The sequence below is a fragment of the Pistacia vera genome, unplaced genomic scaffold, assembly GCF_008641045.1.
Source record: "Pistacia vera cultivar Batoury unplaced genomic scaffold, PisVer_v2 Contig1152, whole genome shotgun sequence".
Classification (NCBI taxonomy): Eukaryota; Viridiplantae; Streptophyta; class Magnoliopsida; order Sapindales; family Anacardiaceae; genus Pistacia; species Pistacia vera.
The window spans coordinates 156,472-169,549 of NW_022195196.1; the positions used below are offsets into that span (position 1 = coordinate 156,472).

At 36.5% G+C, this 13,078-nt stretch overlaps 2 protein-coding genes across 2 annotated transcripts; both read right to left on the bottom strand.

Moving 5' to 3' along the window:
* Positions 1–667: 667 nt before the first annotated feature.
* Positions 668–2,008, bottom strand: LOC116146992. The gene is made up of 2 exons (XM_031432420.1): positions 1,330–2,008; positions 668–1,118 (listed from the first exon to the last, which is right to left on the bottom strand). The coding sequence occupies exons 1-2, from the start codon at positions 1,927–1,929 to the stop codon at positions 882–884; spliced, it is 837 nt and encodes a 278-aa protein (XP_031288280.1). The 5' UTR covers positions 1,930–2,008; the 3' UTR covers positions 668–881.
* Positions 2,009–8,139: 6,131 nt separating this feature from the next.
* LOC116146789 (F-box protein At2g17036-like) lies at positions 8,140–11,862 on the bottom strand. The gene is made up of 5 exons (XM_031432237.1): positions 11,833–11,862; positions 11,653–11,720; positions 9,066–9,270; positions 8,695–8,978; positions 8,140–8,494 (listed from the first exon to the last, which is right to left on the bottom strand). The coding sequence occupies exons 1-5, from the start codon at positions 11,860–11,862 to the stop codon at positions 8,140–8,142; spliced, it is 942 nt and encodes a 313-aa protein (XP_031288097.1).
* Positions 11,863–13,078: the final 1,216 nt, after the last annotated feature.

A 13,078-nucleotide genomic window follows, 5' to 3' on the forward strand; every position in this document is an offset into this window, starting at 1 on the left:
AAAAAGAGCAAACCTTCTTAACCATCAGACAAAATGTTTGGGTTTTTAAAAAAAATATACACTGACCAATGTGAAAAGACAAATTCACATTCTTGTAATTTTGTTTGTGAGAGTTTAGGTCTGAATTTTGACATCATATGGCATTTGTTAAAATCCTAGTTTACTGGCACATATTCACATTAAAAGATAATTTTTTGGTATATTATACAAATTAGTAATTTAACCAAAATTTTATCTTTTAGTATTTATTTGAAATAATAATTACCATTAACGAATCTTTTAAATATTGAAAGTCTGCATTTAAATATATATATCCTCAAAATTAAATGATATTTAAAAATCAAGGTGGTCATGTCATAACATCTCCAACATTGATTAGTAATTGCTTAGTCTAAAGATTATAAATTGATAATTAAAAAAAAAAAAAAAACATGTGATTGTAAGTATGCGTTGATCTTGCCTTACATTTATCGCATTAAGTTTACATAAATTCCATTTAGTAGTAATAGACTTCCACATAATTAAGATAAAAACACTTCCACCAAATAAGCAACGATTCATCTTTTTGTTTTATAGTGTTTATAAGTGGATCTTAAAATCACAAATGTCCTTAAAGTTGTAGTTAATATAAGTACAAATATTATTCTATAAGCTAGTTTCAGGAGCATTTTAAGAAGGCAATAATATACTTTTATTTATCAATATTATAACTTTGGCAGAATACTACCAAATAACAATGGTAAGATTCACCTATTTGCTTCCACACCAAAGCACGACTGCAGTACATTTATTAAAATGTGGAATACTGCTAACTACACTATTCCAGCCGAGTCAAGTTCGAGCTTCTCAATACTAGGCTGGGCAGGCTGGGATCAGCTCCATTAATAAGGTTCTGATTGTGCACAAGGTGGGATCGAGTGCATTAAAGGCTCTCTACTGTGATACAAATGCTGCGGTGCTTGCAGCTCCATTGAAGCCTTTCTGCTGTGATACGAACGCCACGATGCTTCCGGCTCCATTAAAGTCTCTCTGCGGTGCGGTGTTTGTTGTACTGTGCCCTGATACAAACTTGTTAAGACTTTTTCGCATTCCAATGATAACTTCAGCAGCCTTAGACCCTAACAAAGGAGATAGAAACTTAGCATCATGCCCTGTTTTAGTATATGCTGCGCCGGAAAAAGGTAGCCGGAACGCAAGAAAACTCTCACCCAGCGCAGGGCATAACCTGCGCCGTATATTCCGTTTGTGACTGGATAGTGAAATTGTCATATGTAAATTGTTGATATGTATTTATAGAGAATAGCAAAAGGGGAAAAGAAATGGACTTACCTCATCAGCCCCCAGTTCCACATCCATCTTTTCAAGTTCATCAATTTCGACGTTGGACTTGTTAAGCAAAGAAAATAAATTTTCAGGAGAAATAGGCATAAACTCCAAATCATCCGTCACCATGAAACTCACAAAACTCTTAACAAATCCTCCTTCAACCAGCCCAGTGTTCTCAAGCGACGGGGGTACATAATACAATGGGCCGGTCATTTTCTTGTTGCACGAAGGACAAAGCAAGTTTGGAACATCAGTTATGTTATGATAATGAGAGGGGCAAGAGTATACCATTCGAGTGTGCGAATCATAATCACAAAGCAAAAGAGGGACTCCTGTGGCTGCAGATCTTGGAGCTCTAGGATTTAGTAGTGAATTCTTGGTTTGGTTTGGTTGGAAGAAGGATTCACTGAGATTTTCAACGCTTTTATAGAGGTTACTTAGGGAACCCACCGTGCCTTTCCCTTTTAAGAGCCTAGCCACAGTACCCACTGGCAAAGAAAGAAAGTAGACCAGAAAATCTATGAAGTCTTTGCCGGCTTCTGCGAAAATAACCTTCTCAGCCCTTGTGTCAACAAAAAGCTTCAACTTTACTGTGGTTTCCATGGCTGATTTTGGCGTGTATTAGTAAGAGGTGACTCAATGGACACATAGCAAAGCTATTTATAGCCGATCCATTGCGTAGGAAGAGAACAGATGGTGATGAGGAGGAATCAAATATTTGTTGCAGGTCAATGGTAGAACCTTTCTTGCTCAGGAATTTCGAATTTTGGTACTGGGAATTTAAAAAAGAGCCTATCATGAATTAAATCTTGAGGCACTAGGAATAATCCTTTTCTTGGCTTGTAGGCTATGCAAGAAATTGCCTTTATGTAAAGTTTAAGTTCTCTGTACTGGAATGAGGCTTCCATAAACTTCAGAAATGTAAAGGAAACACATAATTCAATTCACAGGCGTGTTAAGCAAACATAATTTGCATCATTTATCATCAAATAGTTGCAATGCTGAAACAGGACAATACATTTTCTGTTAAACATGTTGCAGATTAGTGACAAGTTACAGATTTCAATCAAACTCCATCAATGATATCTACTGTCACGTCTGACCCAAGCCGACGTCCATATGAGACCCAATATTCAATTCTAGAAGGCTTGACCCAGACATAACCTGGAAGCATCGAAGAATATGTCAAAGAATATCTTTAAAGTCGTCCAGAATATTGCCTCACAAAAAAGGAAACATAATAGGATTAGGATTCTATTTCTTGTACACTTAATCCTAGCCATCCATTGTAATGGATAAATCCCATATAAAGTTAGCTAGTGGTATTCAATTGAGAGTCAAACAATAGAGTTTTTCTCTCTATCTTTGTTCTTTGGGTTCTTATTTCTCCTTGAGAGTTTGTGGGTATTCAAGCTTACTAAGTGTTCGACACAAAGGAGTTTTAATTAGTCACATCTGAGTTCTACTAAGAGCTGCCTTAACAACTGCAGGACCTCAAATGGAAAGAAAATCATTATAAACCTAAAGATAAATTTTCAAACTAAGTTTAAACAGATTAGGACCATAATATTCCCACCAAAACACTTCAGACCTACTAATTCATTGATTGCAGAACTATATTAGTAATCAACATACTATCAGTTTGAACTTTGAACCGTTGTTTCTCAAACTAAACAGAATTTAAACAATACAAAGAAGCCAGAGATGAACTCCTTACCTCATCACCGCCAAATTCAACATTCTTAACATTTTCCAGTATCAGACCAATGATCATTGGCCCATGTGTCACTCAAGTCATCTGTTGAATCCATCTTCAACAAGCTGCCCACTTCGCAAGACATAAAAATACCACATTGAGGACAACGCATCTGCCACAAACTGGTGATAGTTACCACAGTTGTGAAACTTTTTCTGGTTTGGTTGTGAACTAGCTCCGCACCAGCAAGGCAGAAGTTTTCTCTTGGGATCTCGATAACCCAAGTTTGTTTTGCTTAGGTTGCAAGTAATCTTCATGCAGGTTTTCAAGGCTCGGGTACAGGTTTCCGATGCAGCCAACCATGTTTGCATCGCGGAGAAGCTTCCTAGATTCAAAGAGAGGAGATTGAACAGAATGTCCACGAAATCTTTTCCGGCTTCTGCAAAGAGCACTTTGTTAGCTCCCTTGTCTATCACTAACTTCAACCTTAACTTGTTTAGGATGTTGCGGTTGTTGCCATGATTGATACTTGTCCATGCAGAGAAGAGAAACAGTGGCCAAATAGGGAAAAAAGATTTGTGACACTCAAGTTTGGTTCCCCTTCTTGCCAGCCATTAGTATTTTATATGAAGTGATATAGTCCATTTGTTTTTTATCGATATAAAATCGAATATTCTCTTTAAATTTCCCTTTCGTTTACTTCAACTATTAACTCTGCAAATGCAAGACTCAATTGATTCAATCTCTTCACCAACAAAATTAAATATGTGTAATAAGCAAGTGGAGTGGGCGGGTCTGGCCCGTCCAAATACAAAGGAATTGGAATTGGAACCGGACAGTTCCTTGGATTTGGAACCAGAACCAGAACTAGCTGATTCTGATTTCTAGAAGTTTGGAATCGGAACTTGAAACATAGGTCTTAATCTCGGTTCCGGGTACTTGGGTTAATTTTAGTTACCCCCTATTTTTAAAAAAATGATTACGATACCCCCAAAAAATTTAAAAAAATTATAATTTAGTCCCGATTCCTGTCCGGATACCAGGATCTCGATTCCAGTTCCGATTCACGATTCCTGCAGGGGTGGAACTAGAACTAGAATCGGAACCAGACAGTTCCTTGGATTTAGAACCAAAACCGAAACTTGCCGATTCTGGTTCCTAGAAGCCCAGAACCGGAACTTGAAACATAGGTCTTAGTTCCGGTTCTGGGTACTTTGGTTAATTTTAATTACACCCTATTTCTAAGAAATAACAAATAAACCCTCTAAAAATTACAAATACACACCCAATAATTTTAAAAAATTATAATTTAGTCCCGATTCCTACCCGGACCTCGGTTCCAGTTCTGACTCATGCTTCCTGTAGGGGTGGAACCAGAATCAGAATCGGAACCGACTGGTTCCTGATTTCTAGAACTGATTTCTAGAACCGGAACTACTTTGTGATAGTCGATTCTGGGTAGGAGCCGAAACCGGAACCCCAAAAACCCGCTGGTTTTGGTTCCGGCTGGTTCTTTTGCACACCCCTATAAGCAAGTATGTTTTCCATCATGAATACATCAAAGACTCTGTTTGTAACATCTACTGGAATGTAGAAATAGGGAAATATTTATTTTAATAATCAAACATGTATTGAAAACAATTCATATCAATCAGTCACTGCAACACCCTTGAACAATTTCTTTCGGGGGAACACAATAATGAGAGCTTCATTTGACTGTAAAGAAGTCTTCAGTAACTCCAGAATTTGAAATGTGCAGTGTTGACAGCCTGATATCTTATGATTCCTCATTTCCAAGGAAGACACTTGTTAGAACTGTCTTGCATTCCAAAGATGCCTGCAGGAGCTTCAGACCCTAACAAGAATGAATAAATACGAAGAAAGGTGATAAAGCAGTAACATATATTAAAACCTTTTACAAGTTTGCCCGCATCTAATAACCAATTACAGGATACAGTTGATGATCCACATACCTCATCCAAGCCGAAATCTACAAATCTCTCTTCAACTCCACGTAAATCCTTAACCTGAAACTTATTGAGCACAGTAACACAAGTTGTAGTAGACATAGGCATCACCTCCAAATCGTCCATCACCATGTACGTCAACCCTTTAACAAAACCTCTCTCAACCGATGTCCCCTTATCTGCAGACACTGCAGAAACATAAGGTATCTCAATGCTCATTTCTTTCTCGCAATCAGGACACTTTATGTTTGGAACAGAAGCTACATTGTGATAGTCAGGACACAGGAATAACTTCCGATTAATTAATTCATGATCAGACAGCAGAACCTTGATTTTACTGTCACATGTACTACACTTGTATATCCCTCTAGCCATCAGTTCATCATCTGAAAGCAAAATGGGGATACGAGTGTCTACCGGAGGCCTGGGACTTAGCAGGAAGGCCTTCTCTTGATTTGGTTGGATGTAGCAATCTCTAAGCTTTTCAACGCTCTCATAGATGTTACCTAGAGAGCCCACCATCTTATTCTTTGTTAAGAGCTTGACGATGGTTCCAACAGGCAAAGAAAGAAGGTAGAAGAGAAAATCTACGAAATCTTTGCCAGCTTCAGCAAAAAGGACCTTGTTATCCTTCTTGTCAATAATAAGCTTCAAATTTGATTTGGAAATGGAGTGTGCCATGGCTGATTTCAGAGTGAATATGGAAGATGACAATATGGAGACATGATAAAACTATATATAGCCAATCAAAAATGGATATATGCTGCACGCCAACAAGTAAACTTTTGTTAACAACATTTAGATTAGAATCATTGTTCTCTGCTGTTCTCCATACATTCCTTTACTTGTCTTTTAGGTTATGAAATCAATTACCTTGGTTACCAACTTTTAATATTCTTTCCAACTGGGAATGAGGCAAGCAGAAATTGACTTGTATCTATCATTAACTTGCATGTGCAGGATTCAATCTGTCATCATAACAAGAAGTAAATTATATGTAGATTAAGCAAGCATATTACCCATCATTAATACATCTAAGGGGTTGTTTGTAACACCAGCAGCAATCCAGAAACAGTAAAATACATTACTTATTTAAACAGAGAGGGATAAGATAATCAATAGCCTTGTGTCAAACTATTCCATTTGAATCAGTCACTGCAACATCCTCGGCCCCTTTGTTCCTGAGGAAGACAGAAGTAAGACCTCCAGTTGACTGCAAAGAAGTCTTCAACAGCTCCAGAACCTGATATTTAATAAAACTGTGATGACGAAGAAACTTCAGTTAATCTATACTGCAGCACAGCCTAATTACTAAAGGGTTTAAAATACTGAAGAAAGTTCATTGATGGTCTTTTTTCATGTAACCATATGCAACACTTATCTTAATGATTAGATCCAACCCAGTTTAGGCCATCGCTTACACTTTTTTAATTAAAAAGTTTAAAAATTATTTCATGATACTGAAATCAAAATTCAAATAATAGAAAGAAGCAAGACAAGAATTTCTTACTTCCTCTCAGCCAAATTCAACAATTCTTTTCTCTAGGGCACCGATATCCTTTAAATTCTCCTGTAGCAGATACCTGAGATTTTTACCACAAGATTACCACGTTTTCTTCTTTGGTTGTGAACTAGCTTGGGGCGCAAGGGAGACAGAGGCTGTCCCATGGGGTTTCAAGAGCTCAGATTTATTTTGATTGGGTTGCAACTTGCAAGTAAGCTTCATTCAAGTTTTCAAGGCTTGGGTATAGCCATAGGTTTCCTATGAAATCAACCATGTTTGCACGGCATAAGAGCCTGATGACAGTTCCAAAATTTAAGGAAAGGAGATTGAGCCAAACAGCACTTTGTTGGCTTGTTTATCAATCATTGACTTCAACCTAAACTTGCCTGTGTTTGTGGTCGTTGTTGGCATGAATGATACTTGTTCTGCTCAGGGAAGAGAACCGACAATTAGGAAAAAGATTTTTCAGGCAAAGTTTGAATTTTCCCCTGCCGGTTATTAATATTTGTAACATCTACGATTATGCTGAAAGATCCAAGCAAATTTATACAGACCACAATTTAAATGAAATAGAACTATATAATCAAGTATCTGATAGGATTCCACTTTGACATAAATTTTTGTTTTCTTCAAAATCTTGGCATCTACTCTTATGGCTTTTGAGAAGAAACCTTTCACATACTAGCATATATGTTGCTGGAGTTTGTGCTAATAGTATTATTATAGGATAAGAATCCATCTCACTCTTACCAGGATTTGAAGAGGTTGGCTTCATTTATGTTTATAAGTTGGAAAAACGAACTTAAAAGTACTTTGAATTCTTCTATTTGATTTCATTAAATTATGAACATGGTCATTAAAAAATTGTATAGAAATACATGATATAGGAAATCAATCTCAATATAACTTTAGTGAAATATATCCACTTCTTACTGATGCAAAAAGATGCAAAAATGTTTTTCAAGAAGGTAACCCTGTCAGTCAAGCAAAATCATTTGCAGAGAGAAATGAATGAAATGATATCAGACAGTTGAAGTAAACTCATGTATGTCAATTTTCTCTCCATCCCAAAATTAGATTTTGGGGCAAACTTAGAAGATCCGTTATGAAGCATAAGAAATGGAATGCTTTTAGTCATGCTTGTTACAACTTACAAGATCAATGTCATTCATATCAAGAATTACCATTTACCTGTTGACAGCAATAGCAATAATATGTGATTCTAGCATGTTTAATCTTCATTTTAACTGTTCAAAGCATTCATCTGCTTAAAACTTAAGAATCTACATCAAGAAAGAGCACTATCGAAAAATTCCAAACTCTGTGAGTACAGCATTACCAAGCATTTCACTATTGCAGTCTCAATAATTCAACCAAGCAATGGCCAATATGGTATTATGATGAAATGGAGAAGATAAAAACAATAAGAAAGTAACTAAACCTGCTCAGGAAGATATAATACTAGAAAAAGAATTGCCTTAATTAGCTCTGGGGATTTATAACAAATTTTGGAATTTATATTAGCTGCAAGTGGAGAAAATTAGAAACAGAGCACGTTTTATATGTTAACTTCCTGAATATATATACAAAACAAATAAGGCCATATCAATAAACACTTACATCCACCATGGAGCCTAACCGGACTATCACTTCACCCAACTTGGTGAAGGCCATAAGATCTTAGAATATTCTGCAAAGAGGTGGCGAGCAGTCCGGTCCTTCAAGTCAAAAATCGCACCATCTATTCCAGGGAGAAAACCATCAATTCTGAAGGGACCATGTTTGAAATAAACAGAATTCCCTTTACATCCGGAGAACTCTTTAGCCGAAAGAGAGAAGGAACAATCATCACCCAGAAAAAACACTCTATCCTCCAATCCATCCTCCACCTCAACCCACTCACACATCTCTTCATCAAGCTTATAAACCTTGAAACGATGCCGTTCATGTCTCCATGGCGAGCACTTGACAATTAATGTTGGTGTCTTAGGCCGGAGAATGCTATGGAAAAGAAAAATGAGAAAATAAATTAAGAGAAGGTTATAAAATGTTTCATTAAGCTTTCAATTTATACAGCAAAACAGCCCAAAATATCCACTGTTACACCAACTTTTGCAGAGATATTTTACATATTTGAATTTAAATTTAAACATCCAACTAATACATGTACAAAGCCTTTCAATTACAAGTCTTAATCACACCTAAACATATCAGCAAAATACACCAAACTCAGCAGCTCACACACGGCATAATGCAAGACAAAAACAGGGGACTTTTGGCGCCAGAAACGTTTCAAACTCCTAACTGAAATTCTGTTAAATTTCCAGCAAAATATCACTGCATCAACAATTAAAAACAAATCATTAAATGACTTTACCAAGTTTGTCCAAAAAGTGAGCCTCTCCAGCGGACCCGCCACTTGAGTAACAGTCAAAGACGTATAATCCACAGATATGGTAAGACCTTTGGCCGTGGAAGCATAGAACTAGTTATGATGGTAAACTATATCACCAAAAAAATAATTGGGAAAGCTTATTGAAGACCATTTTTTGTCTAAATTTCTGCTCACAACCAGCTCTCCTTGATCTATCGCCATAACCGCAAACCCATCACCAGTCACATCATGAGATGAAACAACAGCTGTGCTAAAAACAATGGACTTACTAAATTCATCAACCAATTCAAGTCTGTATGCTTTGGCTACTTCCTTAACCCGATAGTCCAACAAGTTGAATGATCTGGGTAACTTTGTCAGCTTGGATAACTTGTTGGACAAACTGATAAGAATTCATAATATCTATATATTTGTTATATTTCCTCATGTTTTAATGGTTATAAATGCTTAAATCTTGGATTTTGATTATGTTTCGTATTTTGTGGAGTAGATTGAGGAGTTAAATCAAATTGAATTCAAAATCAAGAGATTTGAAGAGAAAAAATCGGAGCTCAAAAAGAGATACATTCCAGAAGCGGATTTTGCTTAGAGGTGGGCACATCCTGTTTTCCTAATGTTCAACAAGCAATCAGCAGTAAAGCGTGGGCACGTCTTATTGGATCCGAGGTTTTAACCTAGGGTTACGAATTTGTTGGAGAAAAAGATATGTATACGCTGGAAAGATTTAGTTACCCATTCTTCTCTAGGATTTGCCAAGACTCCCTATTAGGAAGGATTTACTTCCTTATCTAGATGGGAAACTAATATTAGATGGATTTATAAATACACAATTATTCACAAGAGGGGATCTCTCCCTCATCTCTCTCTCTTCTCTTTTCTTTAGGCGTTCTTTAATTATGAGTAGCTAAATACTTTTCTTCCAGTTGAAGGATAATTGAGTTTGGTTCTTCAGAATTGTGAGATCTAAATAATTTTCGTTGTTCTTTATTTCTTCACTATTATATATCTTCTATATTTATTAAAAATTATTGTCTTGATTGATTGATGCAAAGGGCCCATTGTTCAATTATCAGGTTAAAAATTACCATTTAGAACTTTAAATCCGTAATTGTTTAAATGTTCTAATATATTAGGTAAAATAACATAGTTGACTATAGAGAGATTTTCGATTTATGTTATGAAATATATAATCTAGTCTAAATGAATCGAGCTTGTTTATTGTTGGCTAGAACTGGTTCTCTCTCTCATTATTAATGTTGTCGATAGATTAAATCCTAAGAGCTTGTTTAGGGTTGTTTATTAAGGGAGTAATCAAAAGTTTGTTTCGATTATCGAGAAGTAAGGAGAGATAGGTTGTTAGAGCTTGTTAATACCCATAACAATTTAGTAGAATATAAGATTTTATCCCTGTATCTGTGATCAATTCTCTGAACCAATTCTGAAATTATACTTTGGTTGGATATTTGCCTGATATTGATTCCTCCTTAATTTTTAGTTGATTATAATTGCTTTCTTTTTTATTTAATTTCAAAACCCCCCTTTCTTTGCTTTAATTTTCATTAAAATAAACTCCCCATCTCGTGGATAAACATTGCTCATCACTGTTACAATTTGTATTTTTTGAGAGTGAGAATTTTATTATTTGTTGGATTCGACACCCACCAAATTTTGGCGCGCTGTTGCCGGGGATTGGTTTTAATTAGATTTATTTTAATGCTTCGTTCTTCTCGTTCAGGTGAACTCCATACGATCCTGAGATTGAGAAGACGGCTCGTGAGTTGAGGAAGGAAGCTAAATTGCGTGACAAACAAGCAACTTCATCCTCATCCCCCAATTTAATTTAGTACCTGACTTGGTTGATTCATCTAGTGACTCTGAAATAGAAGAAACAATGGATGAACAAGAGGAACTTTAAGGGAATTGGCTGCACTAAATGTAAATCAACAGCCCACTTTGCATTACATATCCAGCTTTGGAAGTGGGTTTTGAGTTAAAATCTAGATTGATCCATTTGCTTCCAACTTTTTGTGTCTTGAGAATGAAGATCCTAATACACTCTGAAGGAATTCCACGTGGTGTGTTCACCATGAAACTGCAAGGAATGACCGAAACAAATCAAATTACGTGCTTTCCCATTCTCGTTGACTGAAAAAGCAAAGGATTGGTATTTTATTTGCCCCTTGGCTCATAACCACATGGATGGAGATGTGAGATTGTTTCTGATAATTTTCCCTGCATCATGAGCTGCTAGCATTAGAAGGGAGATATGTGGAATAAAACAGAAAGATACAGAGACCCTTCATGAGTATTGGGAAAGATTTAAGCAACTCTATGTAAGTTGTCCACAACATTAATTCTGAACAGCTCCTCATTCAATATTTCTACGAAGGGCTCCTACCCATGGAAAGGAAGATGATGATGTCAGCGAGTGGAGGTCCCATAGTGAACAAAACTCCTCGGATACTAGAGATTTGATCTCCATCATGGCCCTAACTCACAACATTTGGATTCACAGGACACATCTCCAATAAGGTGAATGAGGTAATATATCTTCCTGTGAAATCAAATATCCAATCTAACTCTATTGTTCAATAGTTAGCTGTAGGAAATATGCAACAGGTGAAAGCTTGTGAATTGTGCTACCATCGGTCATCCAACTGACATGTCCCTACACTTCGAGATGATTCCTATGAGCATGCCAATGCAGCTGGAGGATTTCTAGGCCCACCACAAAAGAATACATCCTTATTCAAATACCTACAACCTAGAATGAGGATCTCCAATTTCAGCTATGGCACAAGACCACCATTCCAACATTTTCACCGATACCACCTGCTCCACACACAACAACACTCCAGAAGTTCAGGTATGTCTCTAGAAGAAATTGTTAATCACTTGCAACTAACACACGTAGCAATTTCAACGGAACAAAACAAGCATTCACAATTGGAGAATCAAATGAGTCAACTGGCATCTTCTATGAGCAGATTGGAATCTCAAGGTAATTGCCCTCACAAACTATTGTTACCACAACAAAACAAATCCAGTGCAGTTACCTTGAGAAGTGGAAGGAGTTGAAAGAACCCTAAGGCAGCACTGGAAAAGAATTGAAAAAAGAATTATTTGCTCCTCACCTCAAACTAACCAGCCTAGGACTCGATAGTGAACAACCAAGGCATTGGTGACAAATCCTCCCTTTCTACTAGATTACTAAATCCAAAAGAAGAGGAAGAGAAGGAAATTCTTGAAACTTTCCGCAAGGTTGAGGTAAATATTCCCTTACTTGATGCAATTAACAAGTACTTCTATATGCTAAATTTCTCAAGGAGTTTGTGCACCAACAAGAGAAGTTGAAAGTAATGAAAAGATAAGTATGGGGAAAATGTTTCAGCCCTCTCCAGAAAAAATTACCTCCAAAATGCAAAGACCTAGTATGTTTACTACCCTTGCAATTGGTGATGTTAAGATTGAGAAAGTAATGCAGATCTAGGAGCTTCAATAACTCATGCCTCTCTCTTTTATTCATCTTTGAATATGGTCCATAAGAAACAGGTTGATCATTAACACTTGCTGATAGATCTAATATATCTTGAAGGAGTCTTGAGGATGTCTTAGTACAAGTTAATGGGTTGTCTTTCCTGCTGATTTTATGTTCTTGACATGGAAGAAGATGACTTTTCTAATTCAACACTAATGTTATTAGGAACCCATTCTAAAAACCCAGACAAAAATTGATGTGCATGATGGTACACTCACCATGGAATTTGATGGTGAAATTATTAAATTCAATTTATGATGCCATGAGGTACCCTAATGATGTGTTTTTCTGTTTTTGTTATGGATGTTATTGACCCGTTGGTGCAGGAAATCACCAACGAACAAAGGACATTACAATTGCAAGAGTTGAAGGAAATCCGCAATGATGCCTATGAAAGCTTAAGAATACAAAGAAAAGACTGAAGCCTTTCATGATCAACTAATTCTAGGAAAAAAATTTCTATTGGTCAGAAAGTTTTACTTTATCACTCTAGACTGAAGTTATTTCCTGGAAATTGCGTTCTAGATGGGTTATCCTTTTATTGTTACTAAAGCATTTCCTCTGGTGCATTGAAATACAAAGTTCGGATACAGTAAAAACTTTAAGGTCAATGGTCACCGTTTGAAACCTTTTTATGAAGGTTTTCAAGTGT

Excerpts from the sequence above, each read along its gene's own strand:
- LOC116146992 (XM_031432420.1), bottom strand. The coding sequence starts at position 1,929 with ATGGAAACCACAGTAAAGTTGAAGCTTTTTGTTGACACAAGGGCTGAG. Across the intron at positions 1,119-1,329 it reads TGGAACTGGGGGCTGATGAG|GGTCTAAGGCTGCTGAAGTT; the intron begins GTAAGTCCATTT and ends CTCCTTTGTTAG.
- LOC116146789 (XM_031432237.1), bottom strand. The coding sequence starts at position 11,862 with ATGCCAGTTGACTCATTTGATTCTCCAATT. Across the intron at positions 11,721-11,832 it reads ACTCATTTGATTCTCCAATT|GTGGTATCGGTGAAAATGTT; the intron begins GTGAATGCTTGT and ends TGTGTGGAGCAG. Across the intron at positions 8,495-8,694 it reads TATTTTGCTGATATGTTTAG|CATTCTCCGGCCTAAGACAC; the intron begins GTGTGATTAAGA and ends TCTTTTCCATAG.